The 27,779-nt window shown below is 42.3% G+C and overlaps 1 protein-coding gene across 2 annotated transcripts in view; it reads left to right on the forward strand.

Moving 5' to 3' along the window:
* Positions 1 to 27,779, forward strand: part of LOC143930670 (alpha-2-macroglobulin-like) — a 106,143-nt gene that overhangs the window by 41,529 nt on the left and 36,835 nt on the right. For both annotated transcript variants that reach the window (XM_077455181.1, XM_077455180.1), the window contains 9 exons: positions 6,618 to 6,848; positions 9,663 to 9,726; positions 11,144 to 11,289; positions 15,159 to 15,308; positions 17,598 to 17,768; positions 20,644 to 20,746; positions 23,578 to 23,719; positions 24,475 to 24,703; positions 26,501 to 26,627. In XM_077455181.1, coding sequence (XP_077311307.1) covers positions 6,618 to 6,848; positions 9,663 to 9,726; positions 11,144 to 11,289; positions 15,159 to 15,308; positions 17,598 to 17,768; positions 20,644 to 20,746; positions 23,578 to 23,719; positions 24,475 to 24,703; positions 26,501 to 26,627 — 1,363 coding nt within the window. The remainder of the gene's footprint in view (positions 1 to 6,617; positions 6,849 to 9,662; positions 9,727 to 11,143; positions 11,290 to 15,158; positions 15,309 to 17,597; positions 17,769 to 20,643; positions 20,747 to 23,577; positions 23,720 to 24,474; positions 24,704 to 26,500; positions 26,628 to 27,779) is intronic.

Genomic DNA, 27,779 nt, shown 5'->3' on the forward strand with positions numbered 1-27,779 from the left:
TACAGGCCTCCCATTCCCCTTGGATCCCATTCATTATTTGCTTGGGCTCCCCTTTCAAGGTATTTCTAAACCAAACGCTTGACTTCTTATATACTTCTAGCTGCCAAAAGGGCTGTACCACTATGTTGGCTCTCTCCCACCCCCCACCCCCTTATAATTTTTACAACTTGTAGCAGAAGTCAGAAGGATGGAATTATTTACAGCTACGGTACATGACACGGTTTCTCAGTTTAATAAAATTTGGGAGCCCTGGGATCAAACACAATATGGAGATCACGTGAACTGAATATATTTTTGAGGATTGAATACAGTATGTCTTCCTTAATAGGCCCTTCTCCTTTCCTTTATGTTGCCCTTTTGTAGATCCCTTCATTGTGAGAGGACACTCACATATTTATATCCTGTAATCTGTGCTTTTGCCCTTGGATATTTGTTAATGTTCTCCATGCGTAGTATGTAGGAAAATATGTGATATTGATATAAGAATCCTAAGATTTGATTTCCTGCATACTTCTTTTATGTTATTTGATATACAATCTGTGATGTACCAATTGTATTGTTGAAGCTTCTTGAACTAATAAAAACGACAATTACAAAAAAAATCCTGCCTGACTCGGTTTGCGAGTTTTGTCTTGCAAAACGAGCAGGATTCAAGCCCCTGCTGTGTGCAGTACTGCCGCCTTTGAACAGAGGTGGGGGGGGTGGGAGAGCCGGTGACACTCGGAGCCGTTTTGGAAACACTCGGAAATACTCAGTTCCCGAGTGTTTCTGAGCCTTTCCGAGTGCACCCGAGCGGTCTCTGAGTATTTTCGAGTCTCTCCAGCGCCCCCACCTCTGGCCACATGCGGTATTACATGCAATAGAAGTCAATGTGGAATGAATTATCTTTGTTTGCATTAACTTTGACTATGAGGTAACCCGCTTTGATATGCGAGTGCTTTGGCTTACAAGCATTCTCCAAATTATGCTCGTAATACAAGGTTCCACTATATATCTAAAATAATATGCAAAGTAGTTGGAGGGAAGCTTCAGAATGGCAAAGATGTTTTATTACAAATTATGTAAGCAGACTGCAGTTCCTCGCTAGAATTCACACATTCACAGCAGTAAAACAGCTTTATAAGAAGCTATCCCTGCCCTCTCTAGATGTTTTTAATAATAACAAAAAATTTATTCTCAAACCTGCTGTTTGGTTACACTGGAAGGCTGGTAAGCTGCCAGGATAGAATGTTATAGGAAAAAAGATATTTGTCCCTCTGTTGTGAACTTTGAAGATGAATTTCTCCACAATGCCTGCAGCTACAAAAGTATATGAAGGCTTGTTCTTGTACTTGTTCACGGTATAAAATACTTTAGTGTGTATGGTCTGTGCACATGTAAGTTTGAGGGTGCATTTAGATGGTGGATAAGGGCCATATGCCACCTAGAATTAATGAGTAGTACAGGTGTTTGCAGGCACTTGTGGCAGGCACTTTGGCTGTTTGAATGTATTCGCTCACTGTGCAGGTAGATACAGTTGCAGACAGATGAGCAGCTCATTATTCAGATGGTTTGTAGCATCTATCAGTCTGTTATTGATTTGTATAGACTGCTGAATGTGGCTGATCCCAAACACTTGTGCTACCGTATTGGTCAACTGGTAGCAGGCTGTTTATTTGACAATACAGGGTTATAGGGAGGGATGGGCTAAACAAATTTCACAGCAAAATCCCAGAAAAAGAAAGGGGATGTTCCTTGGGGTACCCAGTAACCCAGTAACTCGAGACTGACAATTTTATTTGCAAAACTCAATTGAACAGTCTTTCAACTTGGGATCAGAAGGTTGGAAAAGGAAGTTCAGGTACTCTTAATGTCAAAGTCCAAAAACACTAAAGAACTTGCTTACTTTGACTGCATCCAGAGAATAGCCATTCACAGCTGGACGATCACCCAAGTTGGACAGTCCCTCTCTCACAAGGCCTAGCAGTCAACAAGGTGCTCACTCAGGAACAAAGTCTTTGACACAGATGTTGTTGCAGAGCATGTGGGAAACTAGACTTGAACCACTTGTGCGATACCTGGATCTTTCAGCCTGCTTGGCGATATCCACAAGTCCGGATTCTCTCGGTTACTTCAGCCCTTCCAGGCTCATGTTAAGAAAACCAACCCATACGTGGTGTTCTTCTAAAGAGTCCTCCCCTGGAATGCTTGAAGTACACTGAGCCTCTCCCGAACCGGAGACGGCACCCAACCACCTCAGGATCCTCCTTTAGTTTCCTTGCCTCGGGCTAGCCAGCCCCGAGACATTAAAGTCGGATGGATCCGCACCCCAGGCCATAGCCTTCCTGGGGGCTGGTCAGGAGGACCAGGACCATGAAGTCAGCACATCATACTGGACTGGAACCCTGAACCACGTGATGTCCGCATCTTAAATACCCTCTCCCAGAGGGCACAGCGAGAGGGCACTCCCACTGACCTGGCTCCGAAAGACAGTAATTTAAGCACCTGACCAGACCATAGTTTTACGCCTGCCACAGGAGACTGTTCCCCCTATGGCCAGGCTGAACATCTCACAGTCCAGTCAGACTGATGCCGAAGTCCAATTTAGACTATTATACCTAAACCAAACTGCAGTTTAGGCAAAGTTTAATTTTGAAAAATGCATAGCGCATCAGGTAAATTTGCATAAAAAAAAAAAAAAAGAGCTACTCTTTATTTCTTTATTTAGGAGGTGTTTTTTTTTTTTTTATGGAGAGAAGGGGTATTTAATTTAATCTAATATTCTTTGAATGTGCGTTTTTTTCCCTTTCCCTTTTATTGAAATATTACATTGTTTTGAGTACCAGGATCTATGAATGGAGGACTTGTGGATTACTGAAGGGTTGGCCCACTCCATTCATAGATCCTGTAATATTTATAGAAGCTGAAGTCCAGTGGTAAGGGTGAAGGAATAGGGACAGGGACAGAGAAGGATTTCAACTAAAAGAAGAGCAACCAGCACAAGGGACACATCTTACCGACTGTCCCTTGTGACAATTTTTGTGGTCTTATTTTTAGCTAATTTTTAGCTTCACTCATACCTCTGCACAGCTATTGCATTAGGATGTACACTAACCTCAAACACACATGCCTTTCTCTGCAGCCTCAGCTGTACGGGGCAGTGAATGAAAGGGATGCTCTATACTGAGTGGCTTCCTGTTCATTCACAAACTGAAGCATAGTAAACTAAATGAATGGACATAGTGAGCAAGTGTGTTCATTTAGAAAAGAAAGGGGACAGTAAATTACATATTTACTAGCCCCTCCCCCCTCTCTCCATCCTGAAACAGCTGGGGGGGAGAGGAGGGAAGCTAGCAGCAGTGTGAGGCGGATAGCCAACGGGAAGGGGGGGGGGGCAGGAAGTAGGGGGAAATCAGCAATGCACATAATGATTAGGGTGTGCCCATGCACACCTGGCACACCACCTGCGCATGCCTATGGCTTCACTTATGTTCTAAAGCAAATTGCATCCTTATTAATTACCTTCATTTCACCTTTTCTTTATTGACATCAGTGCATTTTGCCACAATGGTGACATTTTACTTAAATCTCTAGAATCAGAATTTCACTGGAATATCTGGAAAACAAATACTCTCAATTGCGCCATGACCTGATAGGTACCATCCTTGTGTTGAAGAATAATGCCCCGTACACGCCATCGTATTTTCCGAAACAAATGTTGGATGTGAGCTTGTTGGCTGAATGTCTGACCGTGTGTATGCTCCATCAAACATTTGTTGTATGACTTTCTGCCAACAAATGTTGGCTAGCAGGTTCACAAATTTTCCGCCAACAAAACATTGTTGTCGGAATTTCCAATCTTGTGTACACAAGTCCGACGCACAAAAGTTCACGCATGCTGGCAATCAAGCAGAAGAATACTCTTGTACGTCACCACGTTCGTAATTGTTGGCCAACATTTGTGTGACCGTGTGTATGCAAGACAAGTTGGAGCCAACAACCTTCGAACAAAATTTCACGGTTTTGTTGTTGGAAAGTTTGATCGTGTGTACAGGCATTAAAATACAATATGATGGGCATTCCAGTTCAAGAGGTAATGCAAACCTTAGTTTTCAATCCAAACGGGGCTCCTCTCTCTCAGATTCCCTTCTGAATCACTGGTGTGATCTGTTCCTGGTCATTTAAAGTCCACCTGAGCATGAACTCAAGTGGACCAGAAGACCCAGACCGGAACCAAGCCTGTCACAGATGCTGGAAAAAATCCGGGCTGGATTCCAGTTCAGTCTCTGACAACAGAACAAATGCAAGGTGAAATATACTAATAATTGATGACCTCACCTCGCATACCATCACATATCCTCCCCCAGTGCTCATGTGTGGCCTGTGGATGAGCAATTGTCCCAAAACATACAGTGTATGCGGGAGAGGGCATCTGCATTGTTTTGGCGCTTGCCCGGGCCTATGCTCTACTGTAAATTTAAAGGACTGTAAAGTCAGGAACCACCTTCTCAAGTTGCCATTTTTTTCTCTGTTGTCACACATCCACTTTAGGGGAACATGGTCGGTGACCAGCTTAAACGACCTCCCCAACAAGTAATACTTCAGGGAGTCTAAGGCCCATTTAATCGCCAGACACTCCTTTTTGATTTTTTTCGTGCTTGTTCAGTTTCTGGCTCAGGTATACAACCGGGTGTTCCTCACCATCTCTGTTCTGGGATAGTACAGCCCCTAGTCCCACATCAGAGGCATCCGTCTGTACCACAAACTCCTTTGTGAAGTCCGGGGTCACTAGCACCGGTAGTACACAAAGGGCCTGCTTTAATTTTTGGAATGCCTCCTTGGCTTCAGGGTTCCATTTAACCATGACCGACCCTCTACCCTTCGTCAGGTCGGTCAGAGGGGCGGCAATGGTGGCAAAGTTGGGTATAAACTGTCTGTATTACCCCGTAATGTCCAAACTAGTTTTTTGTTTACCAGTTGGGGCCATTTTTTAATTGCCTCAACTTTATTGGTCTGAGACTTGACCAGTCCCCAGCCAATAACCTACCCAAGGTATCTGGCCTCCTCCAGGCCTATGGCACACTTCTTTGGGTTGGTGGTTCTCTCTCTGGTCTTTTCAATACCGAGATGTCCCCCCATTACATGACCATGGGCCAGGTCTAGCACCACCATACGGAAGGGTGTGGGAATCAGTAGCTGTTCTACCACGTTCTCTCCCTGTTTTATCACCTGATACATTAAGTGGTTTTTAAGGGCTATGTAGGGGAGAGACACCCCCCAATTAGGAGCCACAGGTTCCCCATCCACCATCTTAATGTTTTCTCTGGCTCTCATGAGGGTGGAATCTCAGAATTGCTTGGTACAGAAATCCCCTCTCTTGACCTCTAAGTTGGGTACCACATTCTGACTACTTTCATTGTCAGGGTCAGAGGTGTCCTCCTGTTCATTACCCTCCAGCTGGGAGCTAGCTTCCAGGTCCTCCTTCCACAGCAGGGGGAGCTCTAACTACTAGCCTCCCTTTGCTCTCCCATAAATTCCAAAAATGGGGAAAATCTCTCCCCACTAAAGGTTCACAAAGCAGCGAAGGTACTGCCCCCACTAAATGTGTTACACTGCCCCAGGGGGTATCAACCTCAACCACCGCTGTCTGGTAGTCCCCGGTGTCCCCATGGATGCAAATGACCCCAATAGTACTGGAGTGTAGTTTTGTGGGGTTTACACAATCATCCCTGACTAGGGTTGCCACACTACCAGAGTCTAGAAGGGCTGTGAGTGGCTTTCCATCCACTGAAATAACACACATTTGTTTTTCAATGCGAATCTGACATGATGCAGTACATGCGACCTGTGCAAACAGAGACATGCGCCTTTTCATAAAAGCATAATTGTATTGCATAGGTTCATCATTTATAGGACAGTTTGCAGCAGTATGCAATATCAGCTGCTCAGCTCGGGTGCCCCCATAGCAAGCGTCTTGCTGTGGGGGCACTCTGCTGCAGCGCCGGTGAGTTTACCCTGAAAAGAGGAGGATCTGGGTTGCTCTGTGCAAAACCACTACACAGAGCAGGTAAGTATAACATGTTTGTTATTTTTAAACAAACAAAAAAAACAAGACTTTAATATCTCTTTAAGAGATATTCTGTGAATGAGTTTAATGATCTGGGTCCTGTCAAGGATGCTGTGTCTTGAATGTTGTAGAGCAGGGATATGCAATTAGCGGACCTCCAACTGTTGCAAAACGACAAGTGCCATCATGCCTCTGCCTCTGGGCATCATGCTTGTGGCTGTCAAAGTCTTGCTATGCATCATGGGACTTGTAGTTCTGCAACAGCTGGAGGTCCGCTAATTGCATATCCCTGTTGTAGAGGCTGCTGTGTCTACAATATTGTAATGTGATTCATGACAGCCTGCTTTGTGCCTGAAGATGAATGTCCAATCTGATGATTTTGTTGCTGACTTGTGAATTTTGGAAAAAATAGGGTGCATTTTTCAGTATGACTCCTCGTCTCTTTACTCAGTTTGAAGTTCATCAGACCTCTGTATTGTCACACTGGCCAATGGAGAAAATATAAAAAAAAAAAACATTCCCTTTAAAATACAAACAGTGGTGATGGGAATTGTTTTCACTGTTGTTACAGGTCTCCCACAAGAAGAAAGAACAACACTGCTACAGTCAATCGGTGTCGTTCCCCACATATGAAGAGGATTTCAGAAGCATAAACCATTTCTACTCCAGAAGCAAAAGTTACCTAAAGATACAGCCCATATTCCACACTCTGAAGTGTGAGGAGCAGGAGAACCTCACAGTACACTACGCTCTGACCCCAGAAGGAGTTAAAAACACGAGCCATGCTGTGTTCCATCACCTGGTGAGTATACAGTCTTGTTCTGGCCTCACAGGATTTCCTTATTTTACCCCCATCATTCTCAGAAATCAAAGAAATACTGAATGGACATAACACAGATGCATGGAGAATAAATACAGAAAAAGTGAAGTGTGTGATTAATTGAGGCCATTATTTTGTTCGTATGGGGAATACAGCATCATTAATGGGTTATAGGCACATTAATCCCACATTTGGGCTATATTTATATGATATGGACAGAATTGCTTCCTAGTGTTCATAGCAGGTACATGCCAGGTTTCTTTCAGGTTCAGTTTTTATTTATTATATTTTTTCTGGCAGGCATTAAGTCAGTACTGATTCTAGCTTTTCTCTTCCCAAGCAGATTGTCAGAATGTTACAAATAGCCTACTGCCTTTTAATTACATCTACTTTTTAACTGTACAAACCCATACACATCCTCTTTTTTTAATGACCCTGCAATCTATTTTCTATACATTGTTTCTTATTGTGCATTTCTACCTCCTTAGCAACATCCTCAATAAGCTCCTTAAAGTGGAGGGCCACCCTGAAAAACAAAAGTACATTAAACATTATCAAAAAATCAGAAAAAAAAAATGAAAATAATTTTTTTTTTAATTTACCAGAAATGCCTGTTGCTAGGCATTTCATCCTAATCTGCCTCTTCCTCCTCCGCGGTGAAGTTCTGTCTTCTCTCCTCCGTGCGGTGTCTTCTGGTTAATGGGTTGCGCTGTGTTCTGGGAAGTGTGTGTCCCAGAACACAGCGCGCCCCATTCACAAAGCGCTGTGTGACTCGCATGCGCAGTTGGAAACGGGCAGTGAAGCCACAAGGCTCCACTGCCTGTTTCCCTTAGATAGAATGGCGGCGCCGGGACCCGAGAGCCGAGGGACGGGTCAGCCTCGGGCGGCCGACATCGCGGGCGCCCTGGACAGGTAAGTCTGCTTATTAAAAGTCAGCAGCTACAGTGTTTGCAGCTGCTGACTTTAAAAAAATGTTTTTAAAGCTGGCCCTCCTTTTTAAGCTATCCTTTTCTGCTAACTTCCTGTTGTTCTGAATGAGAAATGCACATTGGTTGTAGTCATGTATACTGCTCTATGAGCACTACAAATCTCCTTAATCTATCTGAGGTGTAGGGTGGCTATGTTCTGACGTGCAGTAGGACCATGGAGAACAAACGTATGTCAGATGTCAGGGCATGGATCTGGCAGTAACTCTTCTTGCTGAGCCACTTGGAATGCTGGACAGCTCCCTGGGCAATTCTTTGAATGATTCAGTGTTTCGTCAGATTCGACGACCTGACAGAATTTGTAACAAAGTGACGTTTCGTTGCCGCCATCTGGCTACACAGTAAGGATAAAGTGAGAAGGTGGCAAGCGGACATCTTGTTACACCCAACGGTCTGGCATTTCACACTTATTTTAACCACTAAAGGAGCTTATATAGTGGCATTTAGTGTTTTTGTTTTGATGTTGAATTGTAAAAGCAGCGGCAAGCCGGCTGATCTCACAGGTTTGATGATCTGACAGAACAATGCTTATTTTACAATTAAACATCAAAACAGTCATGCGGATTTCCAAATACTATATTTCACTATATAAGCTCCGCTTAGTGGTAAAAATAAGTGTGAAATTCCAGACTCCGGTGGGTGTAACAAGATGTCCGCTTGCCACCTTCTCACTGGATCCTTAGTGTGGTGGACGAGTGTGGGGTGTTGATGACGGAACGTGGTGACCGAACGTCACTTCTGTTTCAAAATCTGACTGGTCGCCTCATCTGATGAAACACCTGCCTTGAGCTTTGTTTGTCTTGAACCTTAAACTCTTTGCTCCCCCCATTAACGAACCAGCCATGTGCATTATCCTTAGATGATATTGATTAGAAAGATAAGAAGAAAACTACTCACAAACAATAGTAGAGATTCTTGCCATATGAGTAGTCGACAAGTAGCATGATCCAGTCACAGATGAACAAGACTGTCACGGATCAGCTGCGGAGTTGATCTGTGTCTCACCTTTACTGTAGTGGGTCGGCTGGCATCTGTTGTCCACTGTCAGGTGTTCAGCTCTGTGCACTCTGCAGCTATGGGCGTCGACGCCCTTCACCTGTTGCCTGATATATGTTTCCTTCCTGCTACTTCCTGTCCAGCCCCTCGTGTGCTTCTCTATTTAAGTCCCTTCCTAACTTGCTACCATTGCTTGAGCAACGTTTGTTTCTGAAGCTCCCCTGTGTAACCTATTTTACCTGACTTCTCGTAAACTGATCTTCTGTGAAATAAAAATATTGCTGTTGCCCTAAGCACTGGTCTATGAGTGCCATAAATGTAAATACAGCACTTAGAATGTTCAATACATTTAATGTTGTTCACCATTTGAAAATTTTTACAATTAAAAGCGGTAGTAAACGCCTTTTGGCAACTTTTACCTACAGTTAAGCTGATAATAAAGCTTACCTGTAGGTAAAATTAAGATCTCCTAAATGTGCACTGTTTAGGAGATATTCACTGCAGCCAGTGACGTCACTAGTGCATGCGGCTCCCTTGCGCATGCACCATTCAAACGGCCGGAACCTGTGAACCCGGAAGGAAGACCTGGTGAAGATGGAAGCCCTGTCAGCGGTGAAAGTGCGCCACTGGAGGGCTTCCTTTTAAGGTAGTCTTTCATAATGTGCTAGTATGCGATGCATACTAATACATTATGACATAACCTTGCATGGGGTCCGGATTTTTTTTCCTACATTTACTACCACTTTAAAAGATCTAGTTACAAATTCCAAAGTGCAAAGAGTTTTTTTTTAATTATGTTTTTTTTTCGGTACAGATAATGTCAAAGGGAAAAATTATTGCTACTGGAAAACATGAAGTGGAACTCAATGCAAAAGAAGGTAAATACACTAAAAACTAAAGAGCTATATGCAGTATATGTATAGTGCCTTGGAGGGTGGGAACTCATGGAAATGATTCTATTACAATATGTAAGGCCTGTGGAAATGACAAAAAAAAAACACAATAAACAAATCACATAATTTTCCCAATACCAAAAAGTTCAATGTTTTTGTTGGTCCTGTGTATTCAGGGTATGTGAGACTTTCTAGATTTTACAATAGATTTCTGTAACATTTATTTTATATGATCTATAGAGCAAAATTTGTCTGTCTCTACCTAGGCTCGATTTAGGTCTTTCAAACAAGCCAATCGTATATAAAAGAATACGATGCACACTTGTCTTTCCGGCTGCCCATGCTTCCAAACTCCTTTGCAATGCTGAGAAATCTTTTGCACTGTAACCAAGATTTCCAGGAGAGTAAATCTCCTAGGCCCCCCACAGCTCCTACTGGTTACTTCTGCTGATCTGTATGTCATTACTGCATCCTGTAATGGGTCGAGGTCAGCGGGATAAATCAATGAGAGCTGCAGGGGACCTAGGAGATTGACACTACCTGAAGTGTCAGTCTCAGTACAGACTTTAGCAGAAGAATTCTCAGCATTGAAGTGGAGTTTCATGGTATGTGCAGCAGAAAAGGTGAGTATGTCCTGTATTTTTTTCTTTACGGGTAAGGCCTGCTTGAAACTATTTGTATAGCAACAGGGTCACTTTAATACTGATTACCTGCAGCGAAAATCACTTTTTAACATAAACTGAGCTTGATCAAATCCTCTTGCACCTTCCGGGATACCATATTGATTAATTAACTTGTCCATCACATTAAAGGACCAATAGGGAGGCTTAAGGGAAGAGGTGGGACAAGCTCAGTAGATCCAGAGATATAAGCAGCTAGATCTTCCTGCATTTCTAGACTTTCCCTGTAAAAAAATAAAAACCAAGAAAGATGTTGGCCATACCCATTTATACTTCCTAAGCCTTTATTGCCCTTTAATGTGATGGGTGGCCTCACTGACCAATGGGGGGGCTTAGAAGATGGTATGCACTCTCCAATCTTTCAGGAAAAGTAGAGATCTGCATATACTGTAACTTTATCTGCCTATATTTCTTTATCTTTTGATCATTTCCACATGCAATTTTTATTGGACCCAGGGCCGGCGCTACCACTAGGCGAAGTAGGCAGCCGCCTAGGGCGCACTACCACCTAGGGCGCAAGTTGGACCTTATACTTAGGCTTTTTTGCTGATACAGTATGCTCAATTTTAAATTCCTAGGTTTGTGACATGTCAGACTGAAAATGTTAGCAGCTGAAAGCATCACTGGGCATTAGCTGAAGTTAGTTTTATAAAAATAGTTTTGGAATAGTTTTTGACTTTAGATAGAAGTACACAATAACATGATTTTTCTGTTCATTGCAGTGTCACATGGACATTATACAGTTAAGCTTCCCGTCGATGTTAATACGGCACCCTTGGCTAAAGTGCTGGTCTATCTTACTCTGGACAGTAGTGAAGTCATTGCAGACAGCGTCAGCTTCAACGTAGAAAAGTGCTTTGGAAACAAGGTATGGATATTGGCATTATTTCTATTGCCTATGAAGTTTGTGTGCATGACATGACATACAAATCTGAAGTTAGTTATTTTTTTTGTATACAAACGTTTTATTTAGGAAAATATGGTGGTACAACAAAACATTGCATATCAAAATGATATCAGGTTACATAAAAATCAAAAGGTTATTGAGTTGTAATTTGTTAACATCAAAAAAATACAAGAAGATTTATTAATAATGCTAAAATTCTTGGTATAAGGTTGCCTAGAATGTAATATAATTGAAAGGGGTATATTGTAAACATAAAAGCCACATGTGAAGTTAGTTATAATCCTGAATAGTTACAAACCCCATCAAGTGGGCCTCTATCAACCATCTTTCCAACCAAAGCTGTTCTCCAGCCCCTCCACTGTCTTCTCAATGTAAGATCCTAAGCTGAGAGATACTTACCTAGCAGTGGCTCCAGTCTCCCTCCAACCACCAGTACAAGAGCATAGACTCTGCAGAGTCACATGGGCAATGCCATAGAGGTGCCACATGTTGACTGGCTGAGTATAAGCTCATATCTTGCCCATTAAAAGTAGCGGTTTGTGACTTCGCTGAACTCCAACTGTTATAGGGAGCCTGGAAGCTCTGTTCTTAGTTAAACATACAGTATCTAAACCCCAAATCAAAAATGTAATATATTGCTAATTGCAAGCCCTTAGATATTCTAGCTGCATGTTTTTTTTTTTTGTTTTTTGTTTTTTTTCCAGGCTTTTCCCCTGTGCATTTATCTGATAATCCAGTGAACACACTTCCATCCATGGGGGCAGCCATGGTTGCCACCAGGGCTGGACTTCAACTGCCTTTGTTCATCGTCATTATATGGTGGATTGATGGGACTAGTAATATAAGGCAGTCTGTGTCATAGAAAATTACAAGGAAACTTCATTTCTGGCAATATCATCAGCTATTTTCTGTACTTGCTGAAAATGTTCATTAGCCTGAATAATGTCTGATAGATAGATAGATAGATAGATAGATAGATAGATAGATAGATAGATAGATAGATAGATAGATAGATAGATAGGTACACACCATCGGATTGTTGTCCAAAAGAGCATCACTCATTTGTCCGAAGGGAATGTGCTTGGATTTTGTCTTGCATACCAACGGCACACAATTGTCAGCCAACAAACACAAACGTAGTGACGTACTATGTGGAATTTAAGCTCTTGAGCTGCATCCTTTGGGCACCTTCTGGCTCACCTTCATGTTTGGTGAGCATTGATACCATGCATGCGTGTTTGTACTTTGGACTTTTGTGTGACGGACTTGTTTCCGACATAATACTAAAATCTGATAACAGACCGTTGTCTGCCGAAAATTTTCTAGCCTGCCATCCAACATTTGTTGGTGGAAAGTTGGGCAACTATTGTCTGATGGTTGGATTTTAGTCAAACAGTCTGTCATCACACAATGCCCTGCCGAAAGTCTGATCTCCTGTACGAGGCTTTACTCTAGGCACACCTCTGAACTTTTCTTTAAGTTGTCATGAGAATGTCTATATAGGTCCTGGAAGTCTTAAAACTGTTCCATGACTGTCAGTTTTTTTCAAATCTATGGGTGGAGGCTCCTCGAGTATGTGTAAATTGATCCATTAGACATCCATTGTCTATTTTGTGAAACCAAATCTTGATCAGCTGGATGGTGGGGGTATTCCAGTGCAGCCTTGTTCAACAAGGGTGCTGTGGCACCCTGACCTGCCATCTGGATTCCTCAGAGGTGCCCTGTGCACAAGCCAGCAGGTGGATTAAGCCTGCCTTTTTGTTACACAAAGTCACAGGTTTTTATTGTGCAACATTATAACCTTGAGCACTGTACAATCCAGCTGCCAATGTCCTAATGACTTATGCTGTTATCAGTTGATAAGGAGGACATTGGACACCTGCATGGCATCCTTGTTTGCCCCTTCCCTGCCCCTCTACATTAGCAATGGGGTCATGTGATGGAGAAGAGAAACGCTGAAATTTTATTCAGTACCAGTGTGAAAAGGTGTATTTTAGACACATATCTAGAACCTTCAGGGCCCCAATGCAAGAAACCATAAAGGGTCCCCCTGACCCATCCTGGGACCCTTTTCATCCGCCCCGGGGCCCTTGCTACTGGTCCCGGTGTCCTTTCCACTGATTCTAGGGCCCTTTACTCCTATTGCAGGGCTCTTTATTGCGGCGGGACCCTTTAATGTGTTCTTCAGGGGCCCCCCATTCCTGCATAGTTGACAACCTTTCCAAAAAAAATTTTTTTTCAGGGACACCTTTTTTTGCGTTCTGTCAGTCATTTTAGCCAGAGAACGTATCAACACCTTTGAGCTGGTCATATGCATATATGCGGCCTCTCGGTGGGTGGGCTTTAACGCCAAGAGGCCACATATGCGTACCAAAATGTCAATAAATATGTGCCGAGAGCGCACACCCTGAGCACTCCCGGCACAGTTACCAGCTGGTAACAGAAAGCTCCTGACCCCAAGTACCTTTCTGATCACGTGACTGCTGTGACAGCCAATCGAGGCGGTCACATAACCTAAATGTATCTTTTAAAAAAAAAAAACACCCCCAACACACACAGCAGTGTACTTTAGGTACCTTGGTCACCCCATGACCACTCACATCTGCTGCACATTGGTTGCTCTGTAGTTCTCAGCATCTCCCTCTGCCCCTCCAGCCAGCAGTTCAGATATACAGTGGAAAGGGGAGGGGACTCAGACCCAGGCAGGCTCTGGCTTCATTACACAAGTGATAAGCTTGTCTTGTGCACTGCCCAGTTAAGAGACCCGCCCCCCCCCCCCCCCCGACTGTATAGCCAAACTACTGGCCAGAGGGGCAGAGGGAGATGCCTGGGCACCCCGCAGAGCTGCCAATCGCCCCCACGGCATTGTGAAATGTCGGCTGAAGGTGCAGGGGGAAATGTTAGGTCTGCCCCCCCACAGTGGCAGAACGCTATGGCATGATCGCATATGCAACCCTGGTAGTTCCGCCACTGGTGTATTTGCTTTGCAAGTATAAATCACCTGTAACAATGGTTGTCTCATGTGTATGGATGCTTTTGCATTATCTAAAACTATTAGTTTAGTTATTTACAATTTAGAAGTGGTGCCTTAAGATTGTGCATAATTTTAAAGAGTGTAGTCACTCAAACAAGGCTGAGTTGCATTCAATAGATGTGGAAGGTCTAACCCCTTATAGTGATTAATGGGTATCTCAGAGCAATCAAACTACTAGTTTTTATATTAGTGATTTATCAGGTAGTCATTGTAGATGGAAAATAATTCAAAGCTTGTCAGAATGTATATTTACCTCTTTTCTGAGACAAACATTGAAATGTAATGCACTAACAGAGCAGCGGGTGAAGGCACTGCATGCACACGATGCTGTAGGATACAGTGACAGTGTACAGTTCTGGCTTCGCAAGTCACATGACTGACGTACTCAAACATAGAAATCTCTTTTCACAATTGACAGCAGATGGAAGACCTGCCCATTTGTCATCCTTATTGGCAGTTCTGTTTTGTTAGTATATCCCAGCTCTCCCGACTTACTAAAAGGATCAATCTGGTTAATGGAGAAAGAGGAACATTTGCTCAGTCTCAGTCATTTTCTACCATATTGGGAATTCTTTGATAGTGGACATTTCTAATGCTCACAATATCATTGATCTGTTAACATTTACACAGCTCAATTATTATAAGAGGTTCAGAAGCCATTTTTTTTGCTTACATATTTTGGGCATATGTAGTAGGGACCTTAGCAGAAGAATTTTGAGCTGGAATTGGAAATTATTTAACATTTCCTAAATTGAGTTAATTTGCAAATCATATGTCATTTTTTTCTTTGATTCAGGTGAAGATTTCATTCTCTGATAAGGAAGTTCTGCCGGGCGCAAATACCAATTTTGTCCTCTCCTCTCTGCCAAACTCCCTGTGCGCATTACGGGCTGTGGATTCCAGTGTATTTTTGCTTAAACCTGAAGCTGAATTGTCTGCAAATATGGTATGATCTACGAATGTTTTAAAGTAGTTTAAAGTGTATGTATAGGCATACCTCCCAACTTTTTAAAATGGGACAGAGGCACACCTATTAGCAAATGCATGTAGGCATGCCATACACGCTTAAAGGAGAATTATAAAAAAAAAAGATTATTATTATTATTAAGATTGGTATTTTTTACCGTACTATTCCTTTATATTGGTTTTAGAAATTTACAATTGCAACAATTTAGAGAAATTGGGTGAAAGGTTTAGCAATGGGAAACACTTTTTGAAAGATAAAAAGTGCATTTTATATACAACTTTATAAATCAGACCAAAATGAGTGACAAATGAGAAGGAATGAGGGACAGAGGGACATTGCTCCAAATCAGGGACAGTCCCTTGAAATCAGGGACAGTTGGGAGGTATATGTACAGGCAAGTTTTGGCTAGAGTAGGGAAGTTTTAAAGAAGAATTATCACTTTTTTTTACATGATTCAATTTGTACTTTGTCCCATCTTCCTAGGTGCTTTAGAACACTAACTGAGATGGTGCACTGCCCTCTGACATCACATCAGGCAAGGAAATTACTGCTTTAAAAGTGACTGCCTGTCTCCAGCTTAAAGCACTTGCCTAAAGCAAGGATTGGCATAAAGGTTGCAATAACACCTCCCTCTGCATTCCTTGTGCCATTGTTTGCCTCAGATACGTGCCAGGAGCCAGACAGGCGCTACAAAGCAAAGCAGCCATCTCCTTGCTAGCTGTTGTAGCACTGACTCTATACTAGTCCCAGCTGTTTAACCCAGGTTTTGACCCCAATTTGGTGCAAATAGTCAGTCACAGGGTATTTTCAGCCAGGTGCACAAGTTTTACTCAATGCTTCACACTGTGAATAGGCCGTTAGTGTCTTATTGTGGTTTTTGTTTTGTTTTGTAGAACTGGGATAGGGGTTGGGAGAAACCCTTGGGATACTCAGAGCTAACAAACTTTAAGGGGGGCACTATCTAGCCAACAGTAAACTGTGGTAAAAAGATTCAACAATTCAGCACAGGGGGCTCCCACCAGGGAAATAACCCTGGCCAACAGGTTTGGAACAGTCCCTCTAGCAAATAGGGGCACAGTGGCAACAGTCTCCCTCCCAGGATTTCTCTTGGGGCTACTCACTGTGCCTCGGGCTATCTAGATGCCTCCTTCCAGTTTCAGCTGACACTGCATCCTGAGCCTCCTGATAAGATCTTCCTTCGGATGTATCCTGGTTGTTCCTGTGATTAGGGGTGATCGTTCAGCTCCTTGATGAGCCACAATCATCCAGAACTTCTTGCAGCTTCTCAGAGCCTTGGAAGGTTTAACAGCACTTTCAGGCTGGGTCACTCTCCAACAGGCTGCTCTATACTCCACACCCTATGTATACCTCAGCCCCCTGCTGGTCCTTCTCCTGGCAAGCGATTGGCTGAGGTCAGTCTCAGTCTCTATCCTTTCCACCCATCATGTTCCAGCAATTCCTGGAAAGAAAGGGGGAGACAGGCAAACCTGCAGCTGCAGAGCCCAGAGCAGATGAAAATAACCAAATCCGCTCCACTGGCTACAACAGAGCCCAAAAATAACTAAATGTGCCTACCTATCTAGGAGGTTGCCACACTGCATTATAGGGCAGCCATGCACCAAGAGGTGGGGGGGTTGACTTCCTGTCCAACTACATAGCTAGTGTTTTTGTGCACCTAGGAAGATGGGGCAAAGTACTACAAGTGCTAAGTCCCATCAAGAACGAAATAGTGTATACATTTATGATAATTCCTCTTTAAGTTAACTTTTTGCTGGTTGTGTCCAGTTGGGAAGAATTCCCACTTACAAGAATATGAGGTACGGTATTCCTCTGTTAGACAGATGTCACCAAAAGGGAAAATTTACCTTCATCTCTTGCTCTGGTGAAAAGTAAAGTTTTGCATTGCCTCTGCACAGTGGAACCTAGTCGAACTTGAAGCCCTGCTCCAGGTTCCGCTGCAATTGCCCAGTGATTTAATCTCTGTCGGGTTAATCTCAGAGGGCTCATCTAGCTCAACTATCAAAGGCATTCAGAGAAAAGATGAATGCATGCACCAAATGCTGCTCAATTACAAAAAAAGTTTCAGGAAGTCTCCAACGCCATACCTTCCCAGGAGGCGATGGAGCTGCAACCTTCCTGTCATTTTTGCAGCTGAGGGGACTTCAGTGTGCGCTTTCATATTTTCTATGCCTAGTGGGGACACAGAGGGCAATAAAAATAGAACCTGAAAATCAAGTCCTTAAGATTATTTTTCCTATTCCTATCCAGGTGTATAACCTGCTGCAAGTTACAGACCTTTCAGGCTATGAGCATGAGGGATTTCGCTTAGAGGAGCCACGTGAAGATCCCTGCCTGCAACTGGAGCCTATCTTTTTAAATGGAGTATATTACAACCCATCTGCCCCTACATGGGACACTGACACCTACAAGATCCTAAAGGTCTGCTGCTCACATAAACTCATAAAAACTATCAACACAATTTGAGAATGCTATCACAAGCTTGCTCGCTGATCTGCATAGATTAACGCAGGCTCAGTTCAAGGGCATATAGAAAACAATTGTTTTCTAGGTGCCATGTTCACACTATACAGGTGGGGTGGGGCACGCTGCATAAAGATGAAGCATGAATGCCTTGTTACACAGTGCAACCAAAAGCGCTGCATGTCACAATTAGAAAAAACAATGGACTACCGGCGCAAAAAGGGAATACCAATCTATATGTTAGTTTGCTGCAACCTAGTATAAAAATGTCACTCTGTGAACAAATTAAATTTCAACATATGTATAAAACGTGGGTTGTGCTAACTATTTCAATTCCACACTATTTTATGTTATTTTTACAAAACCCACAAAGTGCCGTGCATATATGAAAACCTCCCTAGAAGATATTAAATATTACAAAAGTGCTATATAAAAATATAAATCAAACACATACAAAATATTGGTACCACTGCAGAGCTACCCACTTAACCCGTGTTGAGGGCTTGCCACCCCTGCTGTGGTGTCAAGTAATTAAAGTGCAATACAGTGCCTAAAAACAAAAAATATATCAAAACAATCAATTACAGTGTGCTATGAATATCCCAAGTGAGTGATCACTCAAGTATTAAACAGTTAATTGAAGTGCACAATGCATATTCTAAGTGCGCGATCACTCCAGTGCTGATCAATTCCTCCTAAATTAAGGTGCTTCTTTTTATGTATAAAGTGCTTCTTGTATTCACCACCAAGTGACTCCACCACCACCTGTTGAAATGGCCACTCACCAGATCAAATCTGTATATGCACCTTTAGTTCATTTAGGATAACCACTCCTTTTAGAGGTTCCACCAACTGCCTCTTCAAACAGGAAATAGAAACCTCTCGTGCTATTTTTTCTCATAACAATATATAAGGGACCATCATAGTGCAGTATATTTAAAAAAAAATGGATTTAAAAGTGTTAAAATGACAAAATTTACACTCACATATGCTTGTGCCTGAGCCGGCACCAAGCATGTCCAGCCATGTACCTGGGGATATAGATTAAATTTGTCCCCCTAAACTCCCAGTTCCCTCTGGATAGCGATGTGCGTTCCACGGTACTCGAGTGCGATCCAAGCCTACGAGGAAGAGTCTTGGAATGCACTCGAGTACCGTGGAACGCACATCGCTATCCAGAGGGAACTGGGAGTTTAGGGGGACAGATTTGATCTATATCCCCACATACACGGCTGAACATGCTTGGTGCCGGCTCAGGCACAAGCACATGTGAGTGTAAATTTTGTCATTTTAACACTTTTAAACATTTTTTTTTTTATATACTGCACTATGATGGTCCCTTATATATTTTTGTGAGAAAAACTAGCACGAGGGGTTTCTATTTCCTGTTTGGGGAGGCAATTGGTGGAACCCCTAAAAGGAGTGGTTATCCTAAATGAACTAAAGGTGCATATACAGATTTGATCTGGTGAGTGGCCATTTCAACTGGTGGTGGTGGAGTCACTTGGTGGTGAATACAAGAAGCTCTTTAGACATAAAAAGAAGAACCTTAAATTAGAAGGAATTGATCAGCACTGGAGTGATCGCGCACTTAGAATATGCATTGTGCACTTGAATTAACTGTTTAATACTTGAATGATCACTCACTTGGGATATTCATAGCACACTGTAATTGATTGTTTTGATCGTTTTGATATATTTTTTGTTTTTAGGCACTGTATTGCACTTTAATTACTTGACTCCACAGCAGGGGTGGCAAGTTCTCAACATGGGTTAAGTGGGTAGCTCTGCAGTGGTGCCAATATTTTGTATGTGTTTGACTTATATTTTTATATAGCACTTTTGTAATATTTAATATCTTCTAGGGAGGACTTCATATATGCATGGCATGGCAATTTAGGTGTCAATTTGTGACATCTAACCCCTTTAACCCAGCATCCTTTTATTGGGTCTGCACAACTGGGGGGCAGGAAAGATCAACCGATCACATGAACACGGATTGGCTTTCACAATGATCACATGATTAGAAGCCACTCCCACTGGCACCCGATCAGCACTCAGTGAGAGCACTTTCTGCTCAGAAATCAATGGCACCCATTGATGCATATGGCTAGTGTGCTCACCCTCTTTCCTGACATGTGTGTTGTGAGGGGCATTTAAATAAAGAAAAAGAAAAAAAGATAAATTAAACAATGCAATGTGTTATAACAATGCATCACACCACCACTCATCAATGGATTTTTTGTCTTGAACATGATTGAATGGTGAAAGCACAACTTAATTTTATTCACTGCGCTAGGAATACAATCACTATAGCATAGTAAGAGTGGCCATATTGTTTACAAGGCAATAACAAAGTCAATTGTGCAGCTTGCCCCATCAACTACAACAATACGTGTTCCTTTCTTCTACTCTCAAACAATATGAAAGCATCTGCGGCTTTCTCTGAGATTTTCCTACGGTATAAACTATCCCTAACCAGTTCAATTCTTGAAGTATCCCTGACTGGTTCAACCCTTTAAGTATTCCTAACCAATTCAATCTATTAAGTTTCCCTAACCGGTTCAGTCCTTAAAGTTTCAATTCAATCCTTGCTGTCAGATTTGAATAGTACTTGGACAATTATGGACAGTATCAGTCATGACAGATTATCTTTAATGACTTAAAACTGGTACTTATTTTAGTAATGTCCCAATAAAAATGTTCAGTCAGGTCATTTAGCTTTACAATCATTTTCATTTCCCATTACCTATACTAACATCTTTCTTTAATGTTAGTACAACGCTTTGATCTCTGTCCTTGTACCACTCTGTAAATCTGTTTCTTTCTACAGGATCTTGGGCTGAAGGTTGCCACAAACACCATTATCAGGATCCCAGTGCTATGTCTTGAACAGACTATGGGTTATTTCTACAGTGGCCCCAGCAGAGTAATGGGTATATCCACAATAACTGTGATAATCTACTTGCTAATCATGTTCAGGAATGCACATTCCATAGGTTTTAAAGTCTAGCATACGCAAGTTATTTTGCATTGGACAGTAGATAGGAGGATCAGAACTCAACGTCTTTTTATTGATAGTTAAGCAAAGTGGCAAAGCAATAGTGGACCTGTAAGGTTATCTTATTGCTATCTTAAGGCAATGATGTTGCTGTGATCTAGTTTGCAGGCAGGCATCTTCTACACCCCAGAGGATCTCCACAGTTTCCTTGTGGTATAATGTGCTGACAAGATCCAGTTGACTTTTAGTCTATTTACATTGTTTTAAGTCTCAAACCTTGATGAAGAGGGAATTTTTGGACCCTCAAAATGCGTTGCCTACTCTTTTGATTATTCCTTATTGGAATATTGGAATAAAAGTAGACGATCCTGGGAGCTGCACATCAGAACAAGACCTGATGTTTGTAGACAAGTGGCAGTCTCAGCCTGGACCTCCAAAGGCCCCAATGCATTTCACTCCGCCCACTGGAGTTTGCTCATGGGGATGCCATCACCATAAGTAAGCTCCAGTGGGTGGAGTTTCAATTGGTATTAGAATTTTGATAAAAATTAGGTTTTGTTATTTTCAAATCCCTTTAAATTCTTTACTATTGTGATTTAGAAATGCAGATACATCCAAATTTCTGAATATTGAAAAATTTGTCAGAATTTAGATTCGGAACTAAACAAACCGCACATGTCTAAGGAGACAGGTGTTTTGGGCCTGCAACCTTCTCAGATAAGGTTACTAGCACATTATGACAGATTTACCTTAAAATGAAGCCTTCTAGCGGTGTGCTGCCACCACTAAGAGGGCTTCCATCTTCACCCAGTCTTCCGTCCAAATTTGTGGGCTTTCGGACGTTTGAATGGCTGTGGCTCAGTGACATCAGTCCCGTGCATGCGCTCAGTCACGGTCCACTGCACAGCTCTTAATGTAGGGCACCATCCAGAGTGCAATGTGCATGCGCCGTTATGTCACCAGCTGCTACTAAGGTAAATGTGTCCTAAATGGTGCATGTTTAGGAGATATTTACTGTACCTACAGTAAGCCTTATTATAGGTTTACCTATAGGTACAAGATAAAACTCTGACTTTACTACTGCTTTTAGTAAGGAGAATTAATGAAGCTGATCTAAATCAGAACTCCCTCTAGTGATTAATCTCCATATCTCTTTATCTGGATTTAATACCATAACAAATATGAGCAAAGGATAGCATCTGATTAGAAGCTACACTAAAGGAAAACTCCGGAAGCTGTGCACAAAAGTAGAACTAGAATGCAATGCAAAAAATCTGCATTCTGTGAGCGTTTCCTACATCACGTTCAAAACACACAGGGTGTGCGATCTGCTGTGGGTGCCAATGTATTTTTAATGTCACCCCAAATGCAGATCGCAAACACCTGGCTGCACTGGATTGCATGGTACCGCAGTACAGATGTGCTTTGGTGTGGTGCACTTTTGAAAAGCAGTGCATACACTACTGTGGTTGTGATGCAGAGCGATTTCAGCCCAATGGGCTGAAAATTTTGGACCATATTGAAATGCACAGGAAGGCGGACTACGTTCCTGTGTGATTTAGGTGTTGAAAAGCAAGCAAATAGGTCACCCTCGCAGGGGCTAAAGAATGATTGGGTATTACAGAAGAATCCAAGAGGAATACAAACATAACAATCATGGTTAAAGCGGAGTTACACCCATTTAAAAATCAGTAGCTACAAAAGGTGTAGCTGCTGACTTTTAATCATCAGACACTCACCTGTCCCACGGTCCAGCTATGCGGGTGCAGGAAGCCTTGCTCCTCTCCCCTTCCTCTCTGCAGTGCCAGCATTCTAATTGTGGATGCCCGGCTGTGGCTTTACGGCTGTGTGCACTGCACATGCGTGAGCTGCGCTGTGTGCTGTGAATGTCCGGTCAATCTTCTAGGACCTGTGACATGTTCCAGAATATTGCAGGGAGATAGGAGAGGTGATCTTCCTTCTGTCACCGCGGCCAGGGGAGGAAGTGGGAGCTGGGTGCCTGTAAAAACAGGGTAACCGCCCCCCCCAAAAAATTACATGCCAAATGTGGCAATGTCGGGGGGTCACCAGCATCTAAAGCGGAAGTTCAATTTTTGGGTGGAACTCCACTTTAAACCTTCTTGGGATGATATTGAAAGATAATTAAGGTGAAATGGAAAGGGAAGGGAAAAAGATCATACAGCACAACTTACTCACAGTCCTCCCAGGGGTGGTCCCATTTCTGAGACCAACCCCAGAGGATGGAGTCTGTAACAACAACAAGAATAAAGAACCAGAAAGGTAGAAGGGAGTAAGAAAGGACAGAGTCTAGAGAAGGAAGGAGAAAAAGGAAGGAAAAAAAACTCAGACTCAAATACGCTGTTGGAAGCATTCAGAGGAGGCCCAAACAAGCCAGTTGGAGTGAGGAAAACTCATAGGAAAGTCAAGACTCCCAGACTTTGAGATATTTAGGGTGTGAGTCGTCCTGTGAAAAATATGCAGTTGAATCAATCGATCTGCAATTTAATCAATTGATCTTTAGCCCATATACCGTAGTAGTAATGAATGAATGAACTCTTCCCAATTGTCTTCCGAAAGATCTGGGATATCTAATGACCATTGCTCTTTCAAGACCTGTAAGCAGATAGATTTATTCTGGAGTAGAGTCTTTTAAAAAAAATGATATCAGTTCCCTATGGTCAGATGAAGGGTCTTATTTTTTGTAATAAATTGTGATAGGTATGTTTAAGTTGAAGAATATATCCAAGGTTGCCTTCTTTCTCATAGACGTTCATGAGCAACAGGTGGCATACCTGATGTCTTCTGAGCCAGTGAGAAGAGTGGGAGCACAGTCTGCAGAAGAAGAGATTGCGGAAACTGTGAGGACGTTTTTCCCCGAAACATGGCTTTGGGACTTAGTAGCAATAGAGTAAGTAATCTGTTAGCAAAGACAAAAGACAAAGACTCAGAGGAGCCAATTAGAATTCACTTTACTGTAAAATAAATGGCGTCACAGTGTACCAATGGATAGAACACGTGTGCTATCACAATGGTGTGAATGGGCCCCTTGTAGATCTGTGAATTGGCAAAGCCCACAGTTGGTGTTGTTAAAACTAGCTAGCTGATGTTTTATTTGTACAAATTCTCACGATAATACAGTCCAAAATAAATCACTGGGCATGCTAGGCCTAACGTTACAAAATGGAATTCCCTTCTCTACACAAGCCAAGGGCATATTGCCCACCAAACACTGCATTACAAACCTGCACTCGCAGTGCATTTTCAATTTAAATTTGATTTTGGAGGACTGACTCTTTGAGAAGGTTGATCAGAATTTTGGATTCCCTTGTTGACTTCAGGAAGGCCTTCAAGTGAAGACGTGTGAATGAACCCCAAAGTTGGCTATACACTCATACATAGAGGAATCTAGTAGGTTCTTTTGTTCAGCTGGCTTCCTACAGTCAACATGGTGGCACTGGGGACACAAAGACTGGCGAAGAACCAGTTCGGGTGAAGACAGCCCTGGATTCCTGGGCTGGTGAATGTTTTTTTATTAAGTCAGAAGCATCAGTATTTGTAGCTGCTGACTTTTACTTTATTTTTTATTTTTTAACTGAAGTGGAGGGCATCACTGTGTTCTGTTTGGAAGGGTGTATAGAATTCCATAATCTTTTCTTCTTGCAGTGATGTTGGACAAGCTACCTTGAAACTGACAGTACCAGACACCATAACAACATGGAATGTGGGGATGTTCTGTACATCAGAGGAAGCAGGCTTTGGGCTTGCAGAACCAGTGTCACTGGTGACTTTCCAACCTTTCTTCCTGGATCTTACCCTGCCATACTCCGTTGTACGGGGAGAGAAGTTCACATTAAAAGCTACCGTGTTTAACTACCTGGCGCAAACCATCAGGGTGAGTGATCACAAAATGCAATGCCATAACCTTGTCCAGTTTAACTACGAGCCGACCTGCCGCCGTCATTATACAGCGGCAGGTTGGCTCTCCTGGGCAAATCGATGTAGCTGTAAGTCGGCCCTTTAACGCGCCTTAGCAGGCATGCGTGCGTGTGACGTAAGAGCTGATGCATGTGACCGATGGCCGCAATGTCCGCTGGGCACTCGCGATATAGAGATAGATAGACAGGGAGAGAGAATGTAAACAGACAGATCCCCTGTTCTGTCAGGGAGAGGAGAGAGAGCTGCGGTTTCTAGTGAATAGAAACAGCGATGTCTATCTACTCCCCGTCACTACACTCCCCCCACAGTTAGAAACACCTCCCTAGGAAACAGTTAACCCCTTGATCGCCCCCTAGTGTTAACCCCTTCCCTGACAGTGACATTTATACAGTAATCAGTGGCTCTGATCCCTGTATAAATGTCAATAGTCTAAAAAATGTGTCAAAAGTGTCCGATCTGTCCGCTTTATCAGTCCTGATAAAAATCGCAGATCGCTGCCATTACTAGTAAAAAAAACTAAAAAAGCGACGCAGTGCCGTATCATAAAAAAAATGGCCTGGCCATAAAGGGGGTAAATCCTTCCGGGGCTGAAGTGGTTAAAGTAGAACAGTGTAGTGTAATGCTTGTCTCTAAACTGCTCACATAAGGTTTTAGAAAATAAATATACAGCTTATGTACTATCATACAAGTATGATACAGAGCAAAGTACAGAAATAGACAGTTAAAGTGCTTGAAATTCCTCACATTTACCCAGTGGTGTGACTAGCATCAGATGATACACAAAGATGAAACAAATCCTCCTACATAACTTGTACCTGTTTATCTGCAGCAATCTGTCCCCTACAGACAAAGTCCAGAATTTACACACTTTCTCTCAGTTTTGGAAAGCAGGGGGCAGAGATCTGATTTCTCACAGTGACAATCTCAGTGAAGACAGCTCTAAACTTTGATTGGAGGGAAGGGAAACACCCTCCTTTACACAGTACACGGAGAATATGCAGAACTAAGGATGTCAGTCACAGGTTGTGTGCGCTGGAGCTCTCCTCCTCCATCGCCTTTTTATTTCCTCTGGTGTCATGAAAACCAGAAGTGACTCATGCTGATAACAGAGGAACGAGGCAGCAGAGAGAAATCACACTCAGTGCTTTGGATAGTAACAAGTAAACACTATATAAGTATGCAGTACTTTGTTCATATCGGAGGATTACAACCACTTAAAATATTATTATTTTTCATATTATTTAGTAGTAGTATTAGTAGTAATATTAGTAGCAGCAGTATCAATAATAATAGTATTAATAATAATAATAATAATAATAATACAAAATGAGAAAAAGAAGCATTGCATTTTCAAACTATTTATATAGATTCATTTCAGAAATAAGGAGATATTACCACACCAACACAAAATTCAAAGTTCAGGATCTAATCAGAAATGAAGATGGGGCAAATATAGGGAAATATTTTGCTCCATACATCTGAGTTTGTGTTTGTATTACCAAAGAAAATTACTGTATTGATATTGTAAATTTCAGGATTGAGTGATAACAGAATGAGCATGATCGAATGTCTCTAAATATATATTCATTAATGTTTATACCAAACAAGACATTTGCTATAACATACAATATAGAATATACAATACATACATATAAACACACATATGCACACAAATATAATATATGGTATATGTATATACACAATTGTATGTTGTGGTATTATTGACGACCATTACCCTTTTTTCAATTGATAGGTGGCAATTAATTTGGAAAAATCTGACAAATTCACAGCTAAAGCCATAAACACAGAAGATAACGGTCAGTGTGTTCAAGCGAACGGCAGAGTGACTGTAGAATATGAAGTGATCCTACAGTCTCTTGGTAAGAATATGGTTGCGTAGTGAGTAGGTTTGCACAGGGTTCTCTCACAACTGTGTACATTATAATTTAGGCTGGGTTCACACTAGTGCAAATTCCATGTTCCCTGCATCCAATTCACAATAGCAGGAGATTTTGACTGTCTCTCTTTGGAGCCGATTCACATATCTCTGCTGCAGTTCCAATGCAAATTTGCACGGGGTCCTGTGCGTCTTTTGGTCCATTTCAGGTCCAAATTCAGTCAAAAATCTGGGCTGAAATCAGACCTGAAACAGTGAACTGCTGTGAGCCGCATGCAGTAATAGTGTGAACCCAGCCTCAATGTTTAACCACTTCCCACCCGGCCAATGCATATATACGGCCGGGTGGGAGCCGTCTACTCCTGATAGGACGTTCAGGAACGTCATTCAGGAGTAGCGGGATCGCGCGCGCGCCCGCGCAGCGGCGCGATCCCGATGTGCTCGTGTCACCCGGACACGGCACATCTCAGATCGGCAGGAGGGCTCTGTGATTGGCCCTCCTGATCACATGACGGCCGTGTCCAATCACGGCCGTCATGTGATGTAAACAAACAGCCGGTTGCTAGGCAATCGGCTCTCCTCTCCTCATACGGAAGTCACCGCTGAGGAGAGCAGAACGCTGCAGCCGGCTGATGATCAGTGAGTATGGGCTGCTTTTTACAGCTTTTTACTCACTGATCATCAGTGTAGTGTAAACACACAACACACCACACAGTACAAACACAGTCCCCACATATGTCCCCAAAACACACATGTCCCCAAAACATACATGTCCCCAAATAATAAAAACACATGTCCCTAATAATAAAAACATGTCCCCCACATATGTCCCACTAAAATCACATGTCCCAATGATTATCTGCACACATATGTACGTGATCACCTGCACACATATGTACATGATCATTTGCGTACATATGTCCGTGATCACACAAACCAATTATTATACACTTAACGGAATTTTTTTTACCAAAAACATGTAGCAGAATACATTTTGGCTTAAATTTATGACAAAATTTGATTTTATTGGATTTCTTTTCAAATAGAAAAAAGAAAATATAGTTTTTTTTCCAAATTTCCGCTATTTTTGCGCTTATATCGCAAAAAAAAAAACGGAGTCGTGAATAAATAACAC

This window comes from Lithobates pipiens, unplaced genomic scaffold (genome assembly GCF_037356315.1).
Source record: "Lithobates pipiens isolate NorthernLeopardFrog02 unplaced genomic scaffold, aLitPip1_a1.2 Scaffold_25, whole genome shotgun sequence".
NCBI classification, from domain to species: Eukaryota; Metazoa; Chordata; class Amphibia; order Anura; family Ranidae; genus Lithobates; species Lithobates pipiens.